Source organism: Actinia tenebrosa, unplaced genomic scaffold, assembly GCF_029948245.1.
Source record: "Actinia tenebrosa isolate PJP-AT-01 unplaced genomic scaffold, QUT_ActTen_1.0 PGA_scaffold3__52_contigs__length_22856419, whole genome shotgun sequence".
Lineage (NCBI taxonomy): Eukaryota > Metazoa > Cnidaria > Anthozoa > Actiniaria > Actiniidae > Actinia > Actinia tenebrosa.
In genome coordinates, this window is record NW_028292580.1 from 20,895,562 (window position 1) to 20,923,223 (window position 27,662).

Below are 27,662 nucleotides of genomic sequence, written 5' to 3' on the forward strand. Positions count from 1 at the left end.
AAATGCCATCATCAACGTAAAACTCCAGCAATTAACTGTTAAAATAATAAAAATACTATAAACATGAGCCAAGTCCATTGAACCAACGCGTACGGCTCTATCACTGAATGAACCACTAAGGTAAGAATCAAAGCTCAATATTTTTTTAAATCGTACTTACTCTTCTATATGTAGCAGACCATGTTAACGGACTGTAGACTTGGCTATAAACTAAAGTTATAGTTTGACAGTAAAAGAAAACTCAACTGGTAAAACGAACTACAGAAATGCGAAATAAAACTTTAAATGACAATGGCGCCAGTAAAAATTTAAGTCATACAAAATATGGCGGGAAAATGCAGATTCCGCTGGTAATAATGATCAAGAGCCTGCAGACTAAATATTCATTCAAAGAGAATGAAATCGGTTTTCCATAAACTCAGTGTTACCATTTTACTTTAGGATTATACATTTGAGCGTAGTTGGAGTATAAATATATCCAAATATTATTGCTAATATTATTAATATTTGAAATATTTATAACCACGCAATGACCTCTTTCGATAAGATTAGTTCCGGTAGAGGTTGATCCTGCATAACGTCATTTAAATATTGTGTGGAATCCACTGTTTATTCATATTATTTCCATTCAAGGTTTTTGCATTCTAAGCGATATTAGACTGTCTGAAACTGTAACATTTATGAACATTGAACTATCATTTTAATTTGAACCAAAATCTATAGATTTTTAGGAGCAAGGTATAAATTCATAGACAGAAAGCTTATTTTGTATCGATGTAAACAGTTTTGATTGACACTTCGTGACGTATAGTAAGGCATAGCAAACCATGCATAAATCTTGAAGGATCTTAAAACTAAAATGTGCAAAGAGGCACTGTTAACGTTCTTAAGAAATGTTTGTGAGAAAATGCAGTTTACAACAACAGGCTCTCTCTGCACCTAGTTTCCAAAAAAAACGTTTCATTGCCAAAGGCGATAGGTCATTCCGACATGCAAATGGTCGTCGTTGACTGAATACATAGAACATTAAAACAGTCTCAACACGAAAGTCCATATTCTTGACGAGAATAAGAAGCAGAAACAAAAAGCATTCCAGCTATTCTTGGACCTTAGAATGACCTATATCCTATCGCCGTTTCGCATATTGCCTATCGCTTTTGGCGATGACAACGTTTTTTGAAATAGGTTTATGCAAATGATTCCTGAAGTTCGTGAAGGGAATACATTCTTGTATTTTTTTAATATCAAAAATTGGTTATTTTTGATTTGCAAAAACAATAATCCGTTAGTGTTTTGGGTAAAATTTGACCAAAAAAATAACAATCTATCTAATTTTGAAGATAGGTATATTATATAGGTGTGTGTGGCGTGTGCAACGGAGAAAATCAATGGCACGTACGATTAACGTTATTATCACTATTATAAGTACCGTTACACGTCACGTCCGCTAGGCATCTAGGTATCAATTGTCAGTTTTTCATTCACCAATATTTGTATTATTGTTTTTAATTAAAGTTATTCTACCCCTTATAAAGGGATAAAATAAAAGTCCCCAATATTGTCTACCATATGGTATCTGTTTAATCCCTTATGTCTATTTTTCGTCATCTTTAAAACAAAAAAAATTAAACAAACTGTTTGAGACTAAAAATTTCCTGACTGACGTCTATCGTGATCATGAGATTCAACTTCCGTGTAGATATGAAATTTAATATTTTTCCCAAGAAAAACAAAAGTAGCAAAAGTTGGTAGCTTATGTCACGAAAATTGTTTTTACTGTGTAGCTGTTCCCTACCTAATTTATTTTGAAAAATGATACCTAGTTCTAAATCCAATATCCCAAGCACTTATATCAAGCAATACTGAAAACCTGACGTAACAGTGGAATTAGTGACAAAATCATAGATTATTTGGTTCGATGAATGTGAGTATAAGTACAGAGACAACTACGTCAATGACTTAAAAGGAAAAACAGCGAGCGACAGTCCAAAGAAGATTTCAAGTCGAAGAAATAATCGAAATAGAGTTTCTTTTTAATTATTTTTGAAAAAACTATTATTTCCAAAATGTCATTTTTGACTTATGGAGCAATTTTATCTTTTCTCTCGAGCACTTTGGTTGTTCTGGGTAACAAGGTTGAAGTTATTCGCCATAATGGCAGTAATCCCGTTGCCGATGCTTTCAGTGTCCCCAAATGCTTTGTGAGTTACTGCAAAGCCTTGGGTACGACTTGTTACGATGGAGGATGCTGTAAATGTAAGTGTCCTCATGAGCAAGCCAACTACATTGTCAACGAGAAGAAATGTTTATCGAGGGACGAACTTAACCAGATGAACTCGACAAGTAAGTTGTCTTCTATAATCATAGGAACTTTCTGCTTGAACACTCATCATTTGTCAAGCCTCTGGTACTATTCTTCAGTCAGTATTATAGAGTTATCAATGTTAAAAGAGTACAGAATCGGTTAACTCGGTTGATTTTTGGTCAGTTTTTCAATTAAGTGTTGTCGAGACAATGGCCATTTTCGATATCGAGCAAAACTTTAGAAAAGTATATAAGAATTAAAAAATATAACAATTTGCTAGAACTGAGACTGAAAAGAGCAATGATGAATTTTAAAAATTTTAGATTATATTCTGCCAATGTTGGCAATATTTTTTTCGTATTCAATCCTAGCCTCTCCTTATACAGAGGATGTTACATGGGCGCGCGGAGATACGAACGAAATTTATCTTCGAGTGTTGAAAATATCTCTCACGAGTGAGCGCAGCGAACAACAATGAGAGATTTTCGACACGAGAAAGTAAATTTCGTATCTCCAAACCGCCCATGTGATATTCTGTTTATTATATATTTATCCATAAAATCAACTTAATAAGCTTTTTATTATTATAAAAAGTTTTCACTCATAAACTGATAATTTAAATACACATGTTAATTTCACATGTGAAAATATCAGTTTTTCGAAAAGGAGCCAATGTAGGTATTTTATGGATAATTATATGATAAGATAAGATAAGATAACTTTATTTCAACAGGTTGACCCATTCAGCATAGCTGGTATCCATAGGAGCCCTGCAAATCTAATTTACAATTTAAAAAATAACTATTCTCAGTTCTAAGTCTACTACACTAATTTAGAATATTAGAAACGATAATAATATTTAAAAATCCTAATATCATCAAGCTAAAATTAAAACTACTAATTGGTCTTAAGAAGAAAACATGCAATAAGAAAATTGGAAAATTTAAATATAAAACTAACGAAAAAATATAAGATTAGTAATATGTATATTATATAAATAAGACTATGAAAAATTATGACCTAATGTGCCTTTTCAATAAATTTATAGATGTCATTGATTTGATATTTGCTGGAAGTGATGAAAAGCATTGAACCTGAATATCTGAAAGTTTGTTTACCTAACGAATTACGAAAGCTTAGGTTTTGGTTAATACAAGTCATATTTGTGAAATAATCACTCAGATAATAATTAGGGACTAGATCATTCAGGCATTTAAATACTAGCAAACACTTATGGATTTAGAGTTATTATTCGAAAGTAAATATTTAACAGATCAAGTTAAAAATTCAATTTCTGATGAAAATCAACCTAGAAAGTTGCAATTTTTCAGTGATTAAAAAGTTAAGAGTCGTGCTAACCAAAGAATACTAGCTCCTTTTTTCGGATGAATTAACATGAATAGAGGCATACTATAAGTCATTTTATTCTTGCCATTTCGCCAGCACCAGTTCTTCGTACGCAATCGTGTCATATCTATTTTTGCGTAGGGCTTATGCTCTTATAACCTAGCAAAACCGTAAAAAAAGTATTTGATGATCGAATAAATTTCAATTTTGTTCCTAACGAAATCTTTATTACATGCTACTCAATCACATCAGGGTGCACCTTCGATAATTTTTGGACGCACGCTCGCGCACACTAATAAGCCTGAAGCGAGATGACGTTTAACCCCCAACTCTATACCATAATAGTTTTTTAAATTCTTTCATATTAAAATTTTCGATTCCTTAGAGAATACAGGAACAATAGTCATAAATAAAGAACAAAAGCAGTGTGAAAAGGATTATGGTGTAGAGACAGGGGTAAAGCGTCATCTCGCTTCAGGCTTATCAAGCAATCAGAGCCTGCGTTACATCGTGGCCATGTTATAAGTTAATTTTAATATCCTCTTACAGCGAAAAAAGTTACTTTCTAATAACATTATATTTTTGATTGTATTTTCCTTTAGAATGCGAATACTCGATACGCAAGCCATCCGTGTCTTTACTAGCAATACCGCTGATCGAAGGAATGGTACAGAATGTTTCTTTCACCGACAGAGAAGATCACAGAACAATAATAGAATGTAGCAGTAGTGTACAAGTGGGTTGGGAGTACCGCGATGCTTTTGGAGAATGGAAAGAAGGAGAAGGAAATATTTTTACTGTTATAAGTTATGACAAGCCTGGATCGAATAATCAACGTGTTATTGAAACTCTGGAGGTACTGTAAGAACGCATGCGTAATTAAGCAATAATATAAAACGGTGCGCGTGTCCCCGTACTGTAATATTAATACGCTTGGAGTTTTGGGTTTTACTTGGTGTTACAAGATGCATTGTATTCTGGGTTAGGGTTTTTGTATTGCAGGGTATTGTTTAGCTCAAAAATCCTTGTTCTCAGCGGCTATTGCCTTTTATTGTCTTCATGCCTCAGGTGCCCTGCAACACCAAGAAAGAGCCGGAGTTTTAGAGCATGAGATAAGCAAGCTTAGGAACGCGAGGCGTCGTAGCTGATTTTTTTCTTAGGGGTTTTTGAGTGCTCTACGGCTCCCAGCGTAAACAGTTCGTTCCCGCAAATATTTTCCTACTAAAAGGGTTTCCTAGTAGTGCTCTCTTTAATATCAATATCATTTTAAGAGTCCCATAGTTTTCATCAAAGCAAAAATGTTGGTTACATGTTGTAATGATGTCTGAATGAGTCTGAATTCCATGTGACATTATTAAGATCAAGGGTTTCTATTTGTTTTCAGTGGACTGGGAATATAAACTCCTTTTACGCCGGGCTTCTCATCAGATTGTTATTTAAGTGTGAAAATAAAGTTCAGGGATGTGCTCTGGCCAAAACCAGCGGCCAACACACATGTAAGTACTGATCGTCATTAGTATTTAACCATTTTGTAAATCAATACCGTGAGGTTGGTTTGAGTATATGTAATCCCACAAATACCACAAGATTTGTTTCAAGTTTGCTTCATAATTTCTTCCAAGGAATATCAAAACTTTCAGAGCGACATCCCACGTTTGCTGAACATAGCAAGAGGTTATTCACATGCGTTCAAAGGGCCGCCTTACCTCTCCCTTCCTGATCAGCCAAGCCATTCCTGATCAGTCTGTGATTCCCTGGATCCCGAAATAATGAAAAACAAATACAATTTATAATTTCCTAAAATAGAACTGTTTAGAAAGAACTAAATAAATCATCAGTACGCATGCGCAAAAATTCAAATGTCTACTCGATTCAGTAAGAGAAGAACTCTACATTTGCAGACCTTTACAACGAAAGTGTTTAACCATGAGCGATAAATAATGTTATTAACGTTAAATTTCAGACGATACAACATCAACAGAGAAACCCCCACCCGTTTTACTAACAACGGCCAGTACGAACCCAGTAACTACCAGCAGTACCCCAGTACCCAGTACCACCAGAACCACTGAAGTAAGCAAACAACCAATGATGCGAGTGAATTAAATGCAGCAGGAATTTATTTGGGAACGTAGAACAGAAAATGTGAAATGGAGAATAAGAAGAAGTTTCCAGTTCAGAGGGCGTCAGTTTTAGTCAACTAAAATCACTATAAATTTGAATTTACCTAATCCATTGTTTTCCCATTAAATACCCCGTGTCATTCCCTAGAGTATTATTAGTATTAGGACATATGAATGTGGATACAACTTAGACAAAGAATCTTATTCTCAAGACAGTGATACGTGGTCTGAAATGGATAAAACATTAAACCCGAGTGGATTAGGTCCATTCCGCGATCTGCGAGTTAGGCATGCCCTCACTTTTAAAGCTGCCAGCTTTCGTTCTGTGTTCAAAGACGAATTTGAATCAGAATCAGAAGGGAGGAAAACGTTATGAGAATGCACCTAGATCGAAGCACAGCCTAGTGCATGGGAAAGGATATCGAACTCTATATTAACATTTGACCTGGGGCTTTTATTTTTAAAAGAAAATTCGAAATTTCCTGTGACAATTATTAAATCCTGTACGCGATGTGGTACTGGTAAAATTGCTTTTCTTATTTAACATTATTAATTTTCTTATTTTTCAGAACAACACCAAAACGAATCAGGGTGATGATGAAACGCCAGCTCCTAACAAAGACAATGCTGCAGTTATTTATGGTTCCATTTTTGGGGCATTGGGATTGATCTGTATTATTGTAGTAGTAATTGTGGTGGTAACCAGATATAGAAAAAAGAAACAAAAGTGAGTCTGCTAAACATTTTTATATTTACATTTACAATTTAAAAACCCTCATTCAAATGCAAAGCTTTCTAGTACATTCAAATCATGATCACTTTTTTATCCTTAACATTTGCCATTTAAAGCTTTTTTCTGCATTAATTGACGATTTGTCCTTTCGTTTGTTATTTCAGTCAAAAAGATCGTGAAGCTAATTCAGGTAAGACACTTTGGTAAATAATTTGTTCTCAGAACTAGAATGTCTGTAGGTCAAGACTGCAGCTGATTCGAACACAATACTTTCTCCTAGCTAAATGATGTCCACCATTACATTTTTTGGCTCTGTTCAAGAAGAGTTAAGAGATGTTTTTCTAGCTTGATACGATGTTACGTTGCGATTCTCATAGAGTGAAGTCATTTTAAAAACCCGTAAAATAGATATTAGACTAACTCACTTTACTTAGACTTTGACTATTACACGGTGACTAATAATTCTTATTCCAAGGGTCAAATGCCATCTAATTGCTACAATATATAGTTAGTCATTCTTAATCATCGAATAATATGTGGTGAATGTTTGATTAGACATTTTTTGTATTCTTTCTTTTAGTGGCAAACCTGGAAGAATATAAGGTAAGCAGTAATTTGATTAAACTTCTGGATCCCTTGTTCAACACATGGTTTCATTTCTTGAACACATGTTCAACGCAAACTCACATGATGATGTTTTGTTTGTATACAGGATCCAATATATGATGACATCAAGGGAAATTTTGGTAAGAAACATAATATGCGTCGATTGTGTGACCACTGGACCACTGGACCACTGGACCACTGGACCACTGGACCACTGGACCACTGGACCACTGGACCACTGGACCACTGGACCACTGGACCACTGGACCACTGGACCACTGGACCACTTGCAAGTTTATTTGATTGTTTATTAAATATAGCTTCTCATATCTGATTCCACTCTTTTGTTCACAGACAACCCAATGTACTCTGATCCCACCTTGAACCTTAAAAGAGCACAACTTGGGCCCCTTCCTAACATTCCAGGATCTGAGGCCCCAAGCACTTTGACCAGGACCTCTCCAGGTATATACTTATTTTAAAACTTTCCAACAATACATTACAGATAAAAAAATAATTTCAAAAAATCCCTTTCCTCAACGATTACTTTCGCCTCATTCATCCTACATGTATACACCTTTGTAATAATCAATTTGCAACATTAGTTGCTTTTTCCATGCAGACTTGAAACTAATATTAAGGCTGCGTTCATAATGTATGGCAGAGGGGGGAGGGGGGGGCAGGTGAAATTGAGGGGGGATCGGGAAAATCTTGGTAGGAAAAAGGGGGGATGGGCAAACTTTTATCAGAAAAATGGGGGGATGCACAATTTTTGGAAGAAGCTACAAGCCTTGCTTAGGGGGGATCGTTTTTTTTTATTTTTTTATTTTTTTCATGACTTTAAGGGAGGTGTTAAGAATTATTCTGGTCATTTCAAATTTCATCTACCCCATCCCCCTCCCCCCCCCCCCCCCCACCCCCCCCCCCCCCCCCCTGCCATACATTATAATGGCAGCCTAAAATCTTACTCTGAATTGATAAAAAGAAGAGAATTTTTGCAGTATATAAATGGTATGGAATAGCTGCGTTTCTCTTGCCCTGCATGTTGTTGCAAGCATCTTTAGTCACCCAAAGACAAATCTGTTCCAAAATAACAAACACTCATTTCTCTTTTTTGTTTTTCTTTTTTTTTTTTTTTTTTTTTTTTTTTTTTTTTTTTTTTTTTTTTTTTTTTGTTTTTGTTTTTGTTTTTGTTTTTTTTTTTTGTCTTAAGATTACGATAATCCACCATTTGGGATGCAAAGCAACAGTGACTACGACAACCCGCCAATCAGAGGTGGCAAGCGACGTACTGGGAGCAATTACAATTCCCCGGTCGAAGACAACATGGATAGTACAGGGGACCGCGATAATCCCCCTGTGAGAGATGGGCTGGAAAACAGCCAACACTACGATATTCCACCAAGAAAGAAGGATGATTATGACAGCCAGTCCGAGCTTGGTGAAGATACCGCGTTGTAGATACTAAGCAGTGTAATGTACCCTGGGTGATAGAAGGTCTGTTTCTTATGACTCAAGAAGCAAGAAAGAAACCGCAATTCATTACGATTCTGTTTTATGATTTTATATAGCAATCTTTCCCAAACCAATGTGATCAAAGGCGTTTTACGATGAGTTATGGATGAGCGGTGGTTAGTAGAAGGTGTATCCGTCAGACAAGGCTATTAGTTCGATTGATTTTAAAAAGAAGAAGCATCGGGCACCTGGAAATTGCATGAAAAAAGCTCTAACTTTTTAACTGTTACTAAAAGAAAGAAAATGCTTAGTTTAAATCAGGTTGGGAGAAACGTGCCATATACATGTAGCCCAATAGCATTACTCATTTCTAAATCTTAACATAAAGTTGTTGGGGTTTTTTTTAATTTATTTATTTATTCATTTCTTAGCATAGGAAATCGCACGATCTGGAGTACAGTTCGGAATTTATAGGCACGATTATGGTTTTCAAAGTTTTCAAAGTTGGACGACTCTTTGGGAGAGTCCAATTTGAGAACTTTCAAAACATTACGAGTAGATAGTGCGATTTTTTCTTTATAATACACTCAACAAAGTACTCTACAGAGTACAGTTAGGGATTTAATTGTACTCCTCTTGTCCTATCAGAATCGAGTAATTTTGTTGAGTGTATTATAGGCCTTGATACTAGCACTCATAGAAAAAAATGCTAGGCAATTAATTGGTCGTTTCCTAGAGTTAGTTCTGTAAAAAGAGGGGCGAGTTGATAAATTTTTCAATAAAATATGGCTTCTTTTTGACTGCTTTCCATGTTTGCGTTCTTCACGGGTTTCGCCGCAAAGGGGTGAGATCTCACGGGATCTGATATCAGTGATATGGTTGCAAAATCATCAGATAGTTGATCTAAAATCGCCTTTTATGGTCATCAATCGTCTTTTAAAATATAGAGGGAAACACTGAACCAAAAAGTTATAAACCAATCAGGGCTTATGTGAAAACCATAGGAATTTAACGGTCATCCAATTGACCAATAGAAAGCTTAGTTTTGTGACAGATGTCACTTTTACCCAAAGAAATAGTTAGGGGTTCTGAGCTGTCGTGTTTTAGCCTGCGCTTAGCGTGTTTGTGAAAATGAACCGTTTTATTTGGTATTCTTAAATCCGTTAAACAGAATAAAAATAACCATAGCTGGAAAGAGCATGTTGAAATCACTAACACAGTGTTGTTTGAAGGAAATAATTCAGAAACTCACGAACTATATGAATTTTGAAAAGTGTGAATATTAATTCTGTAAGCAAAAGACCCAATAAATACAACAAGGCTTTCATTTTAAAATTTTTGATCTTCGAAAATCCATATCTTAGCTGTTTTTGAGCTTGCTTCCTTCATATTTCACAGATTTACTAGTTTTAACATGCACTGCTCTTCCTAGAATGATAATTATTGGTCTGTTCTGCTTGATTTATAATACACTTATCCGGCAAAATTACTCAGAACCTATCTACGAGTATATGGATATATTTTTTTAACTAAGCCTCACTTTTAAAACAGGAAGCAAGAGCAGAAATTAGAATAACAAAACTTCCAACTCCTGTATTCGAGGCTAAGCCCACACATTTTAGAAATGGTATTTTATGGTATATTTAAGACGAATGTTTTGCAAGAGGACAAAATTAACATAACGAAAGCGAAAGAGCATATAACAACTAGTTCAATAACCTTAGATTTTTTTCTAGTTTACCGGTGAATATACAACTTTAAGAAAATGGATGCGTGTTAACAGCCGAAAATTATTCGAAAACGCTACGTCTGGACAATAAGCTTATATTTTTTCGAGGAAGGAAATAAGAAATTCCTTTTTCAAAAATAGTGTAATACGTAAGAAATTCCATCGCGCTATTGAATTTGACAGTAAAAAAAAAAAGACGAAGATGTTATGTCTTTACTTGAGTTCGGATCGGATCATTAATATAAGTTAGAATCAAAGTACAAACCATACTGACAAAAGTCACTTCGATTTAAGATATGCAGCTAATCTATGCCTATTTCAGTATTTTTACTTGAAGAATCATGTAAAGTGGTTCTTGTGCCAATATTTTAAGCACTTATATTGAACAATACTAATGTCATCATTGACGCAACAGTGGCTTTAAATAGTGACAACGTACATTATTTGGTTCGATGAATATAAGTACAGAAAAAACTACGTCAACAGCTCAAAGTAAAAGCTGAAGTCAACAGAGACAGGGAACAAAAACAATTTTCAAATCAAGAGCATCTTTTTCAATTTTTTTTGAAAACATTCTATTCCCAAAATGTCAATTTTAGTTTATGGAGCAATTTTATGTCTTCTCTCGTGCCCTTTTGTTTTATCGAACAGTGTTCTAAACAGAGTTGTAGTTATTCGCCATCCTGGCAACCCTTCGAGTGCTGATGCTTTCAGTAACCCTGGATGTCATTCGAGCTACTGTGCGGAGCAAGGAACACATTGTTACACTGGAGAATGCTGTAAATGTCAGTGTCCTAATAACAATGCAAACTACATTGTCAACAAGTGGATTTGTGTCTCGAGAGACGAACTTAACCAGTTGAACTCAACAAGTAAGATAATCCTAAAGTTATGAAAGACTTCCTATTTAAACACTCTAATTGTTTAACCAAAAAAATGATATATATAGATTTTCCAGTTGTTATCAGATTAAAAAGTGAACACTGCTTGAAGTGTTCTGATAAACATTTTCAATTTTGTTTTTAGTTTTGTAACTTACGCGGGCGTCGTCACGAAATAGCATTTAATCGGGTTATTATTGCAGAAAAGTTTAACCGTTAGTTATCGTATCGGAGTTGAAAGGTACTATTAATCTGATAATAAAAGAAAAATCAAAATATAAATGTTCTGTAAGTACATTAATTTAAATTGCCAACATACTACAGTTATTTTGTTCGTGTTCGTTATATTTACTCAATGCAACCCCCTGGTAGGTCAAATATCAGTAAGAACATTTATTAATACTTTTTCCTCATTCTTTTGTTTTGCCCCCGCCTAACTCAGTCGTAGGCCTCAGTACTAATTTTAGCTTTGTCTCCGGATTAGGTTTCAACTCAATCATCCCCATACCCTTCAGCTAAAAAAGATATTTTTTCTAGTGTTATAAAATAAGACTAAGCTTTGGTTATAATTGCCCTATTTCACTTTGACGTCACATCAAAACAATCTATTGTTTAAAGTGCTTATAAGCCTTTACACGATATTTTTGAAATTGATTCTTTAAATAGTGAATAGTTGATTGTGAAAATAATTCATCATTTTAATGTTGGGTCTTTGAAATACGAAGGTTTATATTTCTAATATGTTAATGACTATGATGTAACATAAGAGATTTGAGTTATTTTGTGGCAACTTTTAATATTGAACGCTGGACATTTTTTGAAAACAAATTTGTAAGAACCTTTACGTGAGTCACGAGTAAAAGGGTGATGCTTTTAAAATACTGTATTCCAGAACGAGTGCAGTGTTGTATATTAAATGATACCTTATGCTACGTCATAGTCATTAACATATTGGTCATATAAACCTTTGTATCTTAAAGACCCGACGTTCAAATGACGAAATATTTTCACAATTAACTATCCACTATCTAAGGAATCAATTCTGAAAATATTGTGTAAAGGCTTATAAGCACTTTAAACGCAAAGGATCGTGGTCGTCGGAGGGGGTCAAATCAACGCAAATTCACCGAAAATTGTTCTAAAACCCGTATCAATCCACGAAGAGAAGTAGAATAGCTCAGAATATTTTTTAGTAAACACATATTGTATCTGAAAACCAGACCATTTTAGATTAAACTGTTTCGCTAAGGGTAAATTTTGTTGAATTTTCTATTGGATTTGGCGATTCTATCTCCCACATAAACAAGCAGTGACTTCATAGTAAAATAGAGCAATTGGGGAGCTAGGTATCCGTCTCACACGGGCGCTGCGCTCCGAGTTTCGATTCCATGCAGTCGCCAATGAGTTTGCGCTACTGTCGTACTGACATCGGTAAAGAGAGCGATAAACACCGTTTTAATCAGTTTATCTTTTTCCTTTAGAATGTAAATACTCCATACGAAAGCCATCCGAGCCTCTACTAGCACATCCGCTGACCGAAGAAATGGTACAGAAAGTTTCTTTCGCCGACACAGAAGATCACAGAACATTAATACCTTGTAACACTAGAGTACAAGTCAGTTGGGAGTACCGCGATGCTTTTGGAGAATGGAAAGAAGGAGAGGGAAATATTTTTACAGTTGAAGATTATATCAAGGGTGGACCCTTTCGAGACCAACGTGTTATTAAGGCTCTGAAGGTACTTTAAGAAAATCAAGTTACGCGCAAAAAGCAAGGATAATAATAATAATAATAATAATAATAATAATAATAATAATAATAATAATAATAAATCCTTTATTTAACGAGGGTGGCACTAAATAGCAAAAACTATGCTAATAAACTTGTGGTCCTAGAAAAAGATGACGGCAAGAACAACGACGCGGCGCGCATGAAACACCGTTTTGAAAACATGCTCGTGTTATATCCCGGCATTGGACTACTCACTTCATTAGTAGATCTTAAGTTCCCTAATATAACTACGCTGCTGGGCTGTAGAGCACGAGAAAAGAATACGGGCTCTTTCTTTCTGGCAAAGCACCTGAAACTAATTCAGAATACAATAAAGTGTGCCACACCACTTAAAGACCCGGTATATGTAATCTTAGGAATATTAGGCGTAAAATAGTGTTGTTATGATTCTTATTGAATGGAACATTAAGATCAAGAGTTTTCAATTTATTTTCAGTGGACTGGAAAACTAAAAACCGACTACGCCGGGCTGCTTATCAGGTTCTTTTTTAAGTGTGAAGGGGACATCCAGGGATGTGCTCTGGCCAAAATCAGCGGCCAGCACACATGTAAGTATATCATCATCAAGCCTTTCATTCTTTTACATTTTGTCGAACATGTGTGGTAAAAACTAAAACAAGACTCTGGCGTCGAGAGTGATCAGCAGTGTCTCTAGAAAAATAGATACAACTATGATTCACCTTGCATGATCATGAATAAGTAAACGTTAAATTTGAGACAGCATAAGAAAACGTTAGAAAAGGTTTTTTGCCTTGGATGACAAATAATACCATTAACTTTAAATTTCAGACGATACATCTAGGATTTCAACAGTGAGACCTCCACCAACTACACCAACAACAACTCAAAGCCCTACGACAACAGCTGAAAGCCCACCAACGACTGAAGGATTTCCCATGACAACAGAAATCCCGCCTACAACTAGGAACCAAGAAAGTACACAATTGCCGGACGTAAGTAAACAACCTTACAAATGCGAAGGAATTGCTGAATTCTCGTGTTATCTATATAAGCAATTTTCAATATTTGGAATACCTCTAGGAACGTACACGAAACAAAGAATAGGCCATCTCACGGATCCCGTTACTCAACCTCAGCCTCGTCAGCGTGCAATTATTCTTTAGAATTTGACTACAGTCCGCAGTAATGAAAGGAATTTACACATCAAGAACAATTGAAACACTTAAAAATTTCACAGATTGTAAGCAATTTCTAAAGAATAATTACACGCTGACGAGGCTGAGGTTGAGTAACGGGATCCGTAAAATGGTCTATTGCGAATGGTTTATAGTATAGCTTGGATTGTGTCAGTTTTCCTTACGGCTTTCACAAAACGTACACAAGGAAAATGCTAAATTCCAATTCCATATGTGCTGTCCGATTAACCGATTTTATTTATTTGTTTGAAAAAGATGTGCGAAAGAAGAAATAGAAAACGCGCGCGTGTGCTCTGTGCAGTTAAAAATCACGCTGGGGTTGGCAGAACACGAGAGAAGTCATTAGGAGAAGGACGACGCGTAGCGGAGTGCTTCTGGACACTTCTCGAGTGTTCTGTCAATCCCCAAGTGCTTTATAACTCCACATAGCGCAGCAAGCAAGTTTTGTATTTCTTTTATAAAATACAAATGACAAAAACAGGAAAAATTCATATGCTAATTATTAATGATTCCAAAAATGTCCTGTAGAGAAAGTGGTGGCAGACAAAAAGTTTTTTTCCTTCGTCAACATTTAACATTAATTCCCTAATTTTTTTATTTTTTTTCTTTCTTTCTTTCTTCTTCTTCTTCTTCTTCTTCTTCTTCTTCTTCTTCTTCAGCAAAACACCAACGCATATCAGAAAGCGAAGGAACAAGCTTCTGATAAAGGAAACGCATCAGCCATTTTTGGACCTGTTCTGGGTATTTTAGGATTTATTTGCCTCATTGGAGTGTTATGTGTGGTTGTAGCCAAGTACAGAAAAAGAAAACGAAAGTAAGTCTGCAATTTTTTTAGGGTAAAGGAAAAGGCAAAGTAGCATACAGATTTATTTCATTTCGATACCATGTTATACACTGATATATGGTATCTGAAATGAGAAAATATTTCTCCAAAGCTGAAAAGATTAATTTGCACCTTTTTTCGTCCAAGATTTTTGCCACTCAAATTTTTTTCTCCGTCCAGTAAATTCTCGATTTGAAACTATGTTTGTTTGTTTTTTCAGTCAAAAAGATCACGAACCTAACTCAGGTAAGACACTCATTAAAGTATAGTTTTTTTTCTTCTCTGTAGTAATGTTTGCAAGTTCAAGTCTACAGATTTGAACACGATGCACTTGAGTCGACACTGAAGCAAAAAAAAACCATCCTCACTCGGTGTTGATTGAAATATTTCGAAAGCTAGCGCTGTTCCAGGAACGGCAGTTCGAGTTTTCGATTAGGGTGTCTAATGTTTTTTAAATCTTTTCCAAATACTGAATTTTATATGAAATAGAAAATTAACGAATATAAAACAGACATGGCGGCAAAATTTTAAATGCTTAGCTTCGCGGTCCTTGTGTTCAAGACTAGTTCCAATTGCTTTTCTGTTGAATTTATCTCACCTTTTCTTGTCTCATTTCTTTTAGTCGCAACACTGGAAGAATATCAGGTAAACATTCAAGTGAATCTTTCAACTTTCTTTCTGCAAGAGAGACGATAGTAAATCATGGATGCATGCAAATGAAAGAACAAGCATTGTATTGACCCGATAGCCTCACTCGTATGATCAGGCTCAACTGTGATAACTGCTATTGAATTTTAAAAACTAAAAATTGAATTTTAGATGATATAGAACTTATGATTCTGTTATTCTATCTGCAAACAGGATCCAATATATGCTGACATCAATAAAGGAGATTTTGGTAAGGATCATGAGACTCGGCCGCCTGCTACTGGGGTTGCCATCCTGTTTTCCTCTCAACTTGCCCACTTGCCCACTTGCCCACTTGCCCACTTGCCCACTTGCCCACTTGCCCACTTGCCCACTTGCCCACTTGCCCACTTGCCCACTTGCCCACTTGCCCACTTGCCCACTTGCCCACTTGCCCACTTGCCCACTTGCCCACTTGCCCACTTGCCCACTTGCCCACTTGCCCACTTGCCCACTTGCCCACTTGCCCACTTGCCCACTGCCCACTTGCCCACTTGCCCACTTGCCCACTTGCCCACTTGCCCACTTGCCCACTTGCCCACTTGCCCACTTGCCCACTTGCCCCACTTGCCCACTTGCCCACTTGCCCACTTGCCCACTTGCCCACTTGCCCACTTGCCCACTTGCCCACTTGCCCACTTGCCCACTTGCCCACTTGCCCACTTGCCCACTTGCCCACTTGCCCACTTGCCCACTTGCCCACTTGCCCACTTGCCCACTTGCCCACTTGCCCACTTGCCCACTTGCCCACTTGCCCACTTGCCCACTTGCCCACTTGCCCACTTGCCCACTTGCCCACTTGCCCACTTGCCCACTTGCCCACTTGCCCACTTGCCCACTTGCCCACTTGCCCACCTTGCCCACTTGCCCCACTTGCCCACTTGCCCACCTGACCCCCTGACTCTTTGACCACTTGACCAAGCTGACCACTTGACCTTTTGAACCCTGGCCCACTGCCCCACTTACCCACTTAACCAGTGGCCCACTTACCCACTTGCAAGTTCATTTGATTGTGTAATATACGTAGTTTCTTATATTTGACAACACTTTACAGAAAACCCAGTCTACTGTGATTCTGCTTTGAACCCAGCCAATATTAAAGCACATCTTGGGCCTCTTCCGAACATTCCAGGATCCGAGTCAACTTACGAGCCCCTGAACAGTTTGACCAGAAAATGTCCAGGTACACTTATTTCAAAACGTTCCTACAAAACATTACAGATTTTTTTTAAATGCTATTGAAGTCAATTCATAACTTCTTCCATCGGCTTTTTTCTTCACATTTATCCTGCATAGTGACACCTTCTCTTTTTTCGTTCCATCTGTGCACGATTGTCAAAACTACCAAAACTGAACTATATAAAGAAAATAAATGGGTGGTCGACTTTTCAGCTCTTGCCCCTTAAGCCCCGTTTACACTGGCGATTTTTGCGGCGATTTTTGCGGCGATTTTTGCTGCGATTTTTGAGGCAATTTTCGGAAATATGAAATCTTTTGTCTCACCCTTCAAAAGAGACAATAGTCTAGGAAAATCTTGGTATCCTGGAAAAAACTGTACAAGTAAATTCTTTACCTTCATTTATTATTTACAAAATCGCAAAACAATCGCATCAAAAATCGCCGCAAAAATCGCTAGTGTGAACGGGGCTTTACCCATAGTGTCTCGTTCACTTCCTAGTTAATTTAATGCTTGGAACAAACCTATTCTAAATTTAGAAATACTGATTCTACTTTCATCTTCTTCTTCTTAAGATTATGACAATCCAGTAGTGAATGGTGTAAAACCTGAGGTAGACTACGATAATCCACCAGTCACAGGAGGCAAGGGAAATACCGGGGACTATGACAATCCCCCGGTCAAAGACGCCATGAACAATACCGGGGACTACGATAATCCCCCTGTGAAAGGTGCAGCAGAAACGAACGAAGACTACGACAATCCACCTGTGAAGAATAATTACGACGCACCTCCCACTGACAACAGCCAATCAGAGTCTGAAGATACCTTTCTTTAGATACCAAAACATTCGCTTGGTGTTAGAAGTTCTCTTTTCTAGTGTTCAAGGAGCCTTGAATCGAAAACGTCGCTATATAACAACAACCGAGTAACGCTGTTTCTTACGACAACCATAATACTTAATTCAGGACTGGAAAATCCACTCAGTTTTGCTGTTTAGTCTCATGCACACGCACATTTGTACAATGTAAATGATCAATGCTTTTTTCACTGATTCCATTGAGCTGATCGTTGCTGAGGGGAACATTATGTATACGTAAATATCAATTTAATAATAGTCGAAAATGTAAGTATTGGTATAACTTCTCCCGACTATATTTCAGTCTTCGTTTTAATATTTCTCAATAATCATTTGACGTTAACCTCGCAATCAAGTATTATGTCTTATGACGTCACTAATATCTCACGTGATTGACCATGCATCATAACATACATTTCAGATATTCATATTGAAATAAACAGTTTAATAAACATTTTCAAGAGGTTTTGGTTATTTCAAAGTATCTAGAGGTACACCAATGAAAGAGGAAGCATTTTTCATTTAAAAATTCCAATTTCGACTGCCTGCTCTATGCGTTTCTTTTGCAGTTTTTTTATTATTACTTTTTTTTTTTTTTTTTTTTTTTTTTTCGCAATCGCAATGCTGATATAACAATTACCTTCAAACATCCACGCTGAGTTCTTTTGTTTGCTTTAACCCCGCGAGGCTTTTAGTTAACATTCCGTTCAATCAAAGCTAATATATAATTCAAAGGAATATTCATTCCAAGTTACGAAGACTTACACCAGAAGGTTCATTACTGCGTCATAGACACCAACAGCTCCATCACTAAAATTATATGAAAAGTTTCCCAAGTTTTAGAAGAACCAAAAATACTTTGAAGAAGGATTTCGAGCTAAAGATGCTTTGGAAATTAGGATTTTTGGCTTTAATCACCGGGGCAATCTTTTCTGTAGTCCTGTCGGCGAACATAGTAGTTGTTCGACGACTTAATCCGGATACGAACCATACTCATTTTGCAGATTTGTTTAGCAATCCTCGACAATGCTCGTCTACTTGTTCCAAGGATAGATCAACATGTGCTGGTAGAAATGGTGGAAGATGTTGCCAAATGTGCCAATGTCTTTACGATTTTCCCAATGTCCTCATTGTGGACGGGACAAGTGTTAGATGTACGAACTATTCAGAAACAAATCGCATTTCATCTGCAAGTAAGTTTATTCAGACTAATAATTTTGCTTTTTATCAGACGAAAAAGCGCTTCAAAGTTTTTTTCCTATTACGATTTTTAATCTTATATTTTTTCATACTCAGTCTGCGTTAAAACCCATCAAATATATTCATTCCTTCGCGGCTTGGGCTTCAACATTTTGCAATTTCAAATTGATTTTATTCGTAAATAAAAATCAGATAGAAATAATAAAACTTCAAGCTCGATACTAAAAAGATAAAGAATTGAATTATAACAAAATTTAGTTTACGAAGTCATTGCGTAAACAAACTAAACTCTTGATCACTTTGGCTCAAGATTTGCTTATGCAGTAGTTTTGGCACATACATTACGTACAGAGACGAAAGGATCGATGCATGACAAAAATGAAATATCTTAAAATATAACCTTATATTATTTGCTTTCAAACAGCTCCTCTGAATAAACATTCATTAACTGACAACTCTAAAAATAGCTCTTGCTTTTATACATGTTGGAAATTTGATTGGATTACTTTTCAGCATTTATACAAGTTTGTAACTGATACAAAACGATAACCTGAGATGATGATCCTAAAGACAATAGATTTTCTTGAAATTCTTCAATTCTTCGTTTGCACGTCGCGTCAACGCGGCCATGTTGGTACCATTTAACAAAAGATTTCTCATTAGCATCCATTGTTAACAGTACCACAATGGCCGCCATGTTTTCGTCTCTTAACTCTCTTGGGAATGCTTGCAACCAACAATATAAGATTCGAAATAAGTTTTGGGTTGAGTGTCTCATTTTTACGGGCCAGCGATTACGCAGATTTACTAACAACAAAATCATGTCTCTCACAATAACTTCAAATCAATCAAAATATCTAAACATAATACCACATTTCTATTGCTTATCGATATAATAGATAATTCCATTCTTTTTTAAAATGTCAAATGGTTAAAAAGACTTAAAAATTGTGAATTAACCGTTATACAGTTGCTGGTCAATGTTAGGAATATGACCTTATTAGGATTGCGACGTAAAAATTGCCAGTTTCCCAGAAACAAACGTTACGCTAACGCTTCGATTCAAATTGACGCTCTACCTGTTTGCTTAGACTTTTTTACTCGCTCAAAAGTTTATTTGATCTATTAAATCGATGAAAAAGGTGCTGAAAAGGCAAAATTCCATGTTAATTGATGTAAAGATTATGAACACAGCAAAGCAGAACGCAAATGTGGGTATTTGAGTGTCATCGTGTGGTTTATAATTGTTCACAAATATTTCTCGAGTCAAAAAGCAAAGAATTCCGGCCCAAAAAGCCTGTGATTAGCCAGAGCAATCAGATTTCGAGATTTCATTTGATTTTCGAAAATAATTATGGAATATTAGAAAACGAAAAATGATGTCAAAAATCGAATAATGAACTGGATATAATGCATTCTAGATGGAAACGCTTCATGTCCTTTGACTGTAATCTAGGACTTTTCAATGATCGCCTAATAGAACAAGGAATCTAGAAAGTGTTATCCTTTTTAACCTTTGACATTTTTCCTTGCCTTTTTAGTATCGCTTTTACATTCGTTTGCAAATAACATTTTGCAATTTAAAAAGTTTTTGTAATTGCGATTATGGAAGTCATCATTGAGGACTCCACAGGAATTCCTTGAGTGTTTCGTCAAACACAGTTGGTGGGGGTCACATAACGCAGGCTTATCACGTGACTGTGGGATTTGTTTCGTGACAGAGAGAAAATATGATGTAATAGTCCTAAAATAAATAAATAAGTTAATTTTTCAAACTATTATCAAAATTTTGCGAAACTTTGCTCCTGTTGACGCAGGCTATTCACTTGACCGTGTGATTTTTGAGAAAATATTATGTACACCCGTATGCAAAACGGCTGTCTACGCAGGCTATTACGTGGTATGTGACCCCACCCACTGTGTTTGACGAAACACTCAAACAATGCTGTTTAGAGTTGTTTGTTGATCGAACACTTTGTTTGACTCTCCGGAATACTTGGTTATTACATTTATGGTTGGAGGGTTATTACATTTATGGTGGGTTTCGAATATTACATTTATGGATAAATAATCTTACATTTATATGTTAAGTGTATGCTACATCGAGTGTTATAAGCAGATTAAAAAATCTGCCTCAGTTGGGTTCTCGCGGGACTGCTTATACACTTGATGTAGCATACACTTAACATATAGATCTTTACCGAGTTACAAAAACACATTTCATAAATCTTACATTTATTGTGGGGTCGATTATTACATTTATGGTTGACTGTTATTATATTTATGGTTGTCATTACATTTGTGGTTGACTGTTATTACATTTATGGTTGATTATATTACATTTATGGTGGGTATTACATTTATGGGTGTTATTACATTCAAAGGTAATACAGCTGTCAGATATTTCTATTACTTTTGATCATGTTTTCGCTTTTTCCTCGCAAAAAGGAGCGAGACACGACGAGTAACTATTTCAGCATGAAAGAAAATATTTTTTAAAATGCTTGAAACAAGTGTTAGGATATTCATTGACAAACTTTAGTCAAAAATTGCATTATGGGGCTGTTTTGAGGGATGCTTCACCTGTCAGTTGATATGTTAGCTTTCAGAAACGACATAAAACATCATCATCATCATTCATTATCATTATTATTATTACTTTTATCATCATCATCATCATCCTTATTATTATTACTTTTATCATCAGCATCATCATCATCATTCTCATCATCATCATCATTATCTATTATTATATATTATTATTATAGATTGTCAATACAGCTTCAGAACACCTAACGAACCCCTAGAAGTAATGCCACTTACAGAAACTGCCAAGGGAAAAATTAAATTCAAAAACAACTTGGCTCGTGTTGATTGTGCTGAAAATGGCCTGTCAGTCGATGAATGGCAGTCCCTAGATGTGAATGGACACTGGGAAAATGGCGTTGGAAATGTCTTTGATGTTGATTTTAAGACTGTTGGTGGAAAAGAAGGGAACAAGAAGGACTTAACGTTTTTAAAGGTATGGTAATAAAGAAATAGAAAGCGCGCGCGCGTACTGTGTGCTGCTATAAAGCATGCGGGGATAGGTAGAACACGATAGAAGTGTTATGAGAAGCACGAGGCGTAGCGGAGTGCTTCTTGACACTTCTCGAGTGTTCTGCCAATAATCCCTAATGCTTTATAACTCCACACAGCAAAAAATGCAAGATTTTTGATTCTTTTTTATAAAATAATTGGGATACTACGCGCGCTATGATTGGTCGAAAACCATGTTTGATGAGAGTATCAAAACACGCTATCGTCATTTTTAATCTATCGCGCGCGCTCATTGGTCAGTTTGAATAAGACGGCACGTAGGGAGAATTTACTTAGACTTTGCTTTTTTTCGATCTTTTCGCGCGTTTGTTATTTTATAAAACAAATCAAAAACAGTTTTCTGTGTTTAATACTCTGATCAAAACACTTGGGATGTTGGGAGAACACTCGAGAAGCTGGAAACCACTCCGCTACGCGCCGTGGTTTCCTACGCTCCTCTCGTGTTCTTCCAACATCCCGCGTGTTTTGATCAGAGTGTCAAACACGGAAAACTGTTTTTGATCTGTTAAATAAAATACAAATTACAATAACCGTTATTTTAGATAGGAATGATGCAACTTAAAGTGCGCGTGCGTGCTGCGTGCTCTCATAAAGTTATTTACTAATTTATTTTTTTCCTCAGCTATTCTTGTTTCTATTCATTTTCTTCATTTTCTTAATCTTCTTCGCCGTTTTCTTCCTATTTTCGTTTTCCTTTTCTTTTTCACCCTTTTCTTCTCTCTTTTCGACGTCTTCTTTTCCTTCTCGTTCTTCTTCCTTCTCCTCCTTCTCTTCCAATCTCATCTTTTTGACTCAAATAAGGACAAATGATACTAAAAATAGCCCCTTTAAAAACCTTCTCTTCCTCAGTGGACTGCAAAGCTAGACGCCAAGTACGCAGGATCGCTCATCAAACTCTCACTGAGTTGTGCAGGCAGAAATGTAGGATGTATTCTGGCCAAGATCAATGGCACAAAAACATGTGAGTTGTTTGATCTTTAGGTTTTATTCATAGCTGGAGCCTGACAGCTCTGTCGTGATTGTCCCACGCGTTGACAAAACGGCATTCAAATCTTAAAAGATGTGTTATCCTCTTCTGAAAGAGCGAAGACTGCCATGGCCACCATGTTGTTTATTTTGACCCAACAAAAGAAACCAAGACCAAATCTTTTAGTATGAAAGTCGACCAACATGATGGCTATGATGTCACATGCACAAGGGCAAATTAAAGACATGGCCACCATGTTGGTTGACACAACGAAAGAAACCAAGACCAAATCTTTTGGTGTGAAAGTCAACCAACATGATGGCTATGATGTCATATCTGAGCCCAACACTTATATATTTTAAAATTAATACAGACGATCCTGAACTCCTTATCATCCGCCTGGATCCATTGAGGCAGCAACCAAATTACTTGTTATATATATATGAGTATTTTTTTGATTTTAGATAAAATATCGCAAAGCACAACGAATGCACCACCTTCAGCGACGTCACAACAGCCTTCAACAAGTACTCCATCAAATCCAATTTCACAGGAAACCACTGCGTTGCCTTCGCCATCAACATCAGCAGAGCCCGATGCAAGTGGAGCCGCGACTCCAAAATCTAATCCAAGACCGACTCCGGGATCTACAACGGTCAGACCAGGTGTTTCAGGCGTTCCTGGGACGGGTTTTAGTAGTACTGTTAAAGGGCCTACTCAATCAGCAGTGAAACAACAGGTATAAAGGATAAAGTAGACGTAGAATTTGTACGGAAACACAGGCTGTTATCTTGCCTTTGCATGGATGGGTGAATAAATGAGGTTGAGGGGGGGGGGATGGGAGAAGAGAAAATAGGAAATAGGGAGGGAGGAATAGCTTAATGGATAGATGGAATGATAAATATTGGAAGGATGGAATAAGGCAATTTGTATACGAATTATGATGACATTTGCAGGCATCGGATGAAAGAACTGCAGGTGGCTCTTCGTCTAAGGCCATCTGGCCTGCAGTGGGTACTATTGGAGGACTAATTTGCTTGATCTGTTTGGTGTGTTTAATTGTGGCGCTGTATAAAAGACGAAAGAGAAGGTAAATAAAAATGAATTTTGATGATAGGCTTTTTACTACCACGTAATGGCAACGATGACAATGAGAAGTACCACAAGAGTATTTTCTCCTGGGACACTGAATTGTTTTTCACGTAAACCAGATTAAACCAGATTCAAATGTTCCTATCTCCTGTCATGGCTGTCATCATGTGAGGGTGCAAAATCTCTATTAACTTAGATTTAGGGACCTTTTGTTAATTATTACCTGAAGGTGGGGAGGGTCTGAGGATTTAGGTTGGAACGGACGATCGAATTGTTTTGAGACAACTGGAGAAGTAATCAGCTGCAGAATAACTTGTATGAATAGGGAACATCCTTAGAACTCAAGCTCTAGTAAGGGAAAATCATTGGGGTCACTTAATGCTCTCTTATTGGCGATAAATAATGTTTAGTACTTTAGGCTATGGCCCTCCTCGGCCCGGGCGTAAACGTTTTCCTATTTCAGACCACGTGTCATCCCCGTGACTAATAAGAACTTGTTTGAGTTGCATTCTTATTCATGTGTCTTCCCATGTGTAACCGAGCGCAAGCGTTAAACAAAGAAACGATACTCTAGGGGATGACACGTGGGAAAACATTGCGCCAGAGCCGACGAGGTACATTTGAGTTTCACCTTTGGCTTTACTTTCTCCACAAAGGTTATTAGAAAAACCAGCTAAAGATCCAGAAACTGACTCCGGTAAGCATCAATATATCTTAGGGGCAGGCGTAGCTCAGTTGGTTAGTGCGCGACCTTCAGAGCTTTGAGTTCCACGGTTCGATCCTTAGGATCTCCACGTCTGTTTCGACTTTTCTCTAATCAGTGTAGCTTCAGCTTTAAATACTCTTAAAACAGCACTGATGGAGAGATGGGGTAAAGTACGCACCTTCGGCTTCCATTGATAGCAGTTGAATTGCAACTGAAGGAACTACCGACGTTAAATATAGGTACTTTACCTTTACCTTTATCCACAAGATATATTAATAAATCTATAATAAAGCAAACATTATAGCATGGTTATTTAGCTATTTAGTGAAAAAAGTTCAACTAAATTGTAAAACATATTTTCTTTGTCCTTTTTTAGAAGCGAAATTGGAGGATTATCAGGTAAAATGACATTATTTTAATATTTATTATAACCACAGAAATGTCTTTATATTGTTCAAAATCTTTATCGAAAAGATCAATGCTAAATCATTGCTTGCATGCATCCTGGAACAAATACATATAGTTTCCCAGGAAAATCTAAAACATTACAGTTATTGCAATATTAATAAATGATTGATAATAACATACAATAGATAACTTACCTCTTATTCTTCCATTTCCAGGATCCTGTTTATGCCGAGTTACCAGATAACACACAGACTGCAGGGGATTTTGGTCAGTATGTTTTGTCGTGTACTCGTCGTCTGCAGTAGATATAAAAAGGTTGCGGATTAAAAGTTAAACACCGAGAAAAAAGAACATATACATCCCATGCAAAGATGACACGACCCGAAAGTCGCAAGTCGCAAAGTCGTGCGGGCCTCGGTTTTTAACTTCTGTAAATGAGACGTGACCGCCATCTTTTTACGCGAAACCATTTACATGGGCGATACTCTTAGCACAAACTAAGCAAACGTATTCTTCTATTTTGATTTATTAAAACTATGAGCGTACATGGGGATAGAGCTTGAGCCCATAACCTTACATGATGAATATTATGCCTCTTGAAAGTGTTATGCTTTTCTGAAACCTTCCTTTGACAAGATTTTTACTGGAATGGTGTGAGGCTCTATGTATAGTGATTTATCATTGATGTCTTTTTTCTCTTACAATCTTCAGATAATCCCACCTACTGTGATGCTTCTGAAGAACAGATCATCATCAAAAGAACAAAACAGGATCCTCTTCCTGCCTTGCCGGTAGATGAATCGACCTACCAACCACTTGACCAAAACACTAGGACAGCTCCAGGTAGGCCTACTGCTCTGCTCTGCTCTGCTCTGCTCTGCTCTGCTCTGCTCTGCTCTGCTCTGCTCTGCTCTGCTCTGCTCCCAAATTAATTCGTTGAATATCCATTTTTAGGTCCAAGTGCCCCAGCTCCTCCACCGGTGTCATATCCCCTCAAAGACGCTTTGAAAGAGGAATCAAATGACTATTTGAACCCTGACAGAGAAGAGCCTAATACCGACGATTATGACAATCCACCAGTAACCAATCAGGGTCCCATGAACAATGGTTCACCCGACTACGACAACCCTCCGATACAGGGCAATAGGTTACCAGAGAGTAGTCACAGGCTTGACAACTTCAACAATGACTCTTCGGACTACGACAACCCTCCGATACAGGGTCCAGCAATAAACAGTCGTATACTTGAGAATTTAAACAACGAATCCTCGGACTACGACAATCCTCCGGTACAGGACATTCCCCAAAAGACATTCCCCGGATCAACACAAGACGCCATTACTGAACCTGAATACTTAGAGCTCGAGCCGGAAGATTCGTCTCTGTAGGATAACTGGTAATCCTAAGGTCTTTGCATTCTATTTATGTGTAGAGAGGTACTTTTCTATACAATCAGGACATCTGATTGGTTGGCGCTTTTAATTTTCGATAGAGCATATGTACCTCGGCACACAACACAATAGCTTCTGAGTTAGAGCTGGAGAAAAAGTACATTATTCATGGGGCCTCAATTCATAGTTTATAGAAACATATGTACTTTCGCAATAAGTGCCCAAGGAGACTGGAATGCGCAACCTATTCAAGGATCATAAATGCATATTTTATAACAGCATATACACCTTCACAATTAGTGCCCAAGCTTAAGTTATATAATAAGTACCTTTTTCATAAGGTTCCAACAATAACGATGAACAATAACACGTTAGGGACACAATAAGAGCTAGTTTTTTTGATAGGGTCTTGTTGAAAAGCTGTATATATGTACCTTTACAATAAGAGCCCATAATATGCTTAATTGATAGAATAGGTATACCTTAAAAGAAGAATTCCTTCGTATTTGATTGATAAAATGATGTCATGTAAATACAATCAAGTTCCCAACTTTTATGCAATACGTTCCTAGAATAAGCCAAATGATCTAAAATAGTGACGTAGAAATGACGTCACTGCAAAGTTGATGTGTCATGAAGCTCGTAAAAAATGACCAGCAAAAACAAAAACCTGTCCACTATTGCAATAAAAATATAAAACCCATTAGAGTATAAACACTATAAGTGTGTAACATAAATACCACTAAATACTGCTAAATTATGCTAATCCTATTGTTTTCTATTGTTTAATTAGCACTATTTACTACTAAATAGTGCAAAGTGTTGCACACTTTTAGTGTTTGTGCTCTAGTTACTGTGTTATTGTTATCATCCTCTCTTTAGCGCAACGTTATTTTCCCATTTGGTGTCCTGGAATTATATAATTTCAAGAGGAATAGTGACACCTCAAGTGTGCAAATTTTCTATGTGACGTAAGGCTCGTAACTGCATTTTCTCTCACATCACAAGGCAGCCATGTTGTTCAGTACCAAACTTTCTGCACAGTTTTTGTGACATTCACGTGAGTTGAATTTGCATTTTAAAAAAAATCACAGAAATCTTGTCCGTTACTTGGTATGAACGTGTC

General features: G+C 36.8%; 3 protein-coding genes across 3 annotated transcripts; all 3 read left to right on the forward strand.

Annotated features, from left to right (window-relative positions):
- The first annotated feature begins 1,847 nt into the window (after positions 1-1,847).
- LOC116297668 (putative skeletal organic matrix protein 3) lies at positions 1,848-9,369 on the forward strand. Its single transcript, XM_031705941.2, has 10 exons — positions 1,848-2,343; positions 4,255-4,508; positions 5,037-5,148; positions 5,616-5,725; positions 6,345-6,502; positions 6,673-6,698; positions 7,089-7,111; positions 7,221-7,254; positions 7,469-7,579; positions 8,328-9,369. The coding sequence occupies exons 1-10, from the start codon at positions 2,067-2,069 to the stop codon at positions 8,573-8,575; spliced, it is 1,353 nt and encodes a 450-aa protein (XP_031561801.2). The 5' UTR covers positions 1,848-2,066; the 3' UTR covers positions 8,576-9,369.
- A 1,392-nt stretch (positions 9,370-10,761) lies between these two features.
- LOC116297656 (putative skeletal organic matrix protein 3) lies at positions 10,762-18,129 on the forward strand. Its single transcript, XM_031705917.2, has 10 exons — positions 10,762-11,170; positions 12,661-12,917; positions 13,407-13,518; positions 13,760-13,923; positions 14,787-14,941; positions 15,171-15,196; positions 15,573-15,595; positions 15,812-15,848; positions 16,692-16,820; positions 17,390-18,129. The coding sequence occupies exons 1-10, from the start codon at positions 10,885-10,887 to the stop codon at positions 17,650-17,652; spliced, it is 1,452 nt and encodes a 483-aa protein (XP_031561777.2). The 5' UTR covers positions 10,762-10,884; the 3' UTR covers positions 17,653-18,129.
- A 280-nt stretch (positions 18,130-18,409) lies between these two features.
- On the forward strand, positions 18,410-27,645 carry LOC148908880 (uncharacterized). Its single transcript, XM_089034851.1, has 10 exons — positions 18,410-18,866; positions 21,642-21,895; positions 22,822-22,933; positions 23,404-23,678; positions 23,896-24,029; positions 24,688-24,728; positions 25,114-25,136; positions 25,361-25,412; positions 25,857-25,988; positions 26,100-27,645. The coding sequence occupies exons 1-10, from the start codon at positions 18,494-18,496 to the stop codon at positions 26,531-26,533; spliced, it is 1,830 nt and encodes a 609-aa protein (XP_088890977.1). The 5' UTR covers positions 18,410-18,493; the 3' UTR covers positions 26,534-27,645.
- The last annotated feature ends 17 nt before the right edge of the window (positions 27,646-27,662 follow it).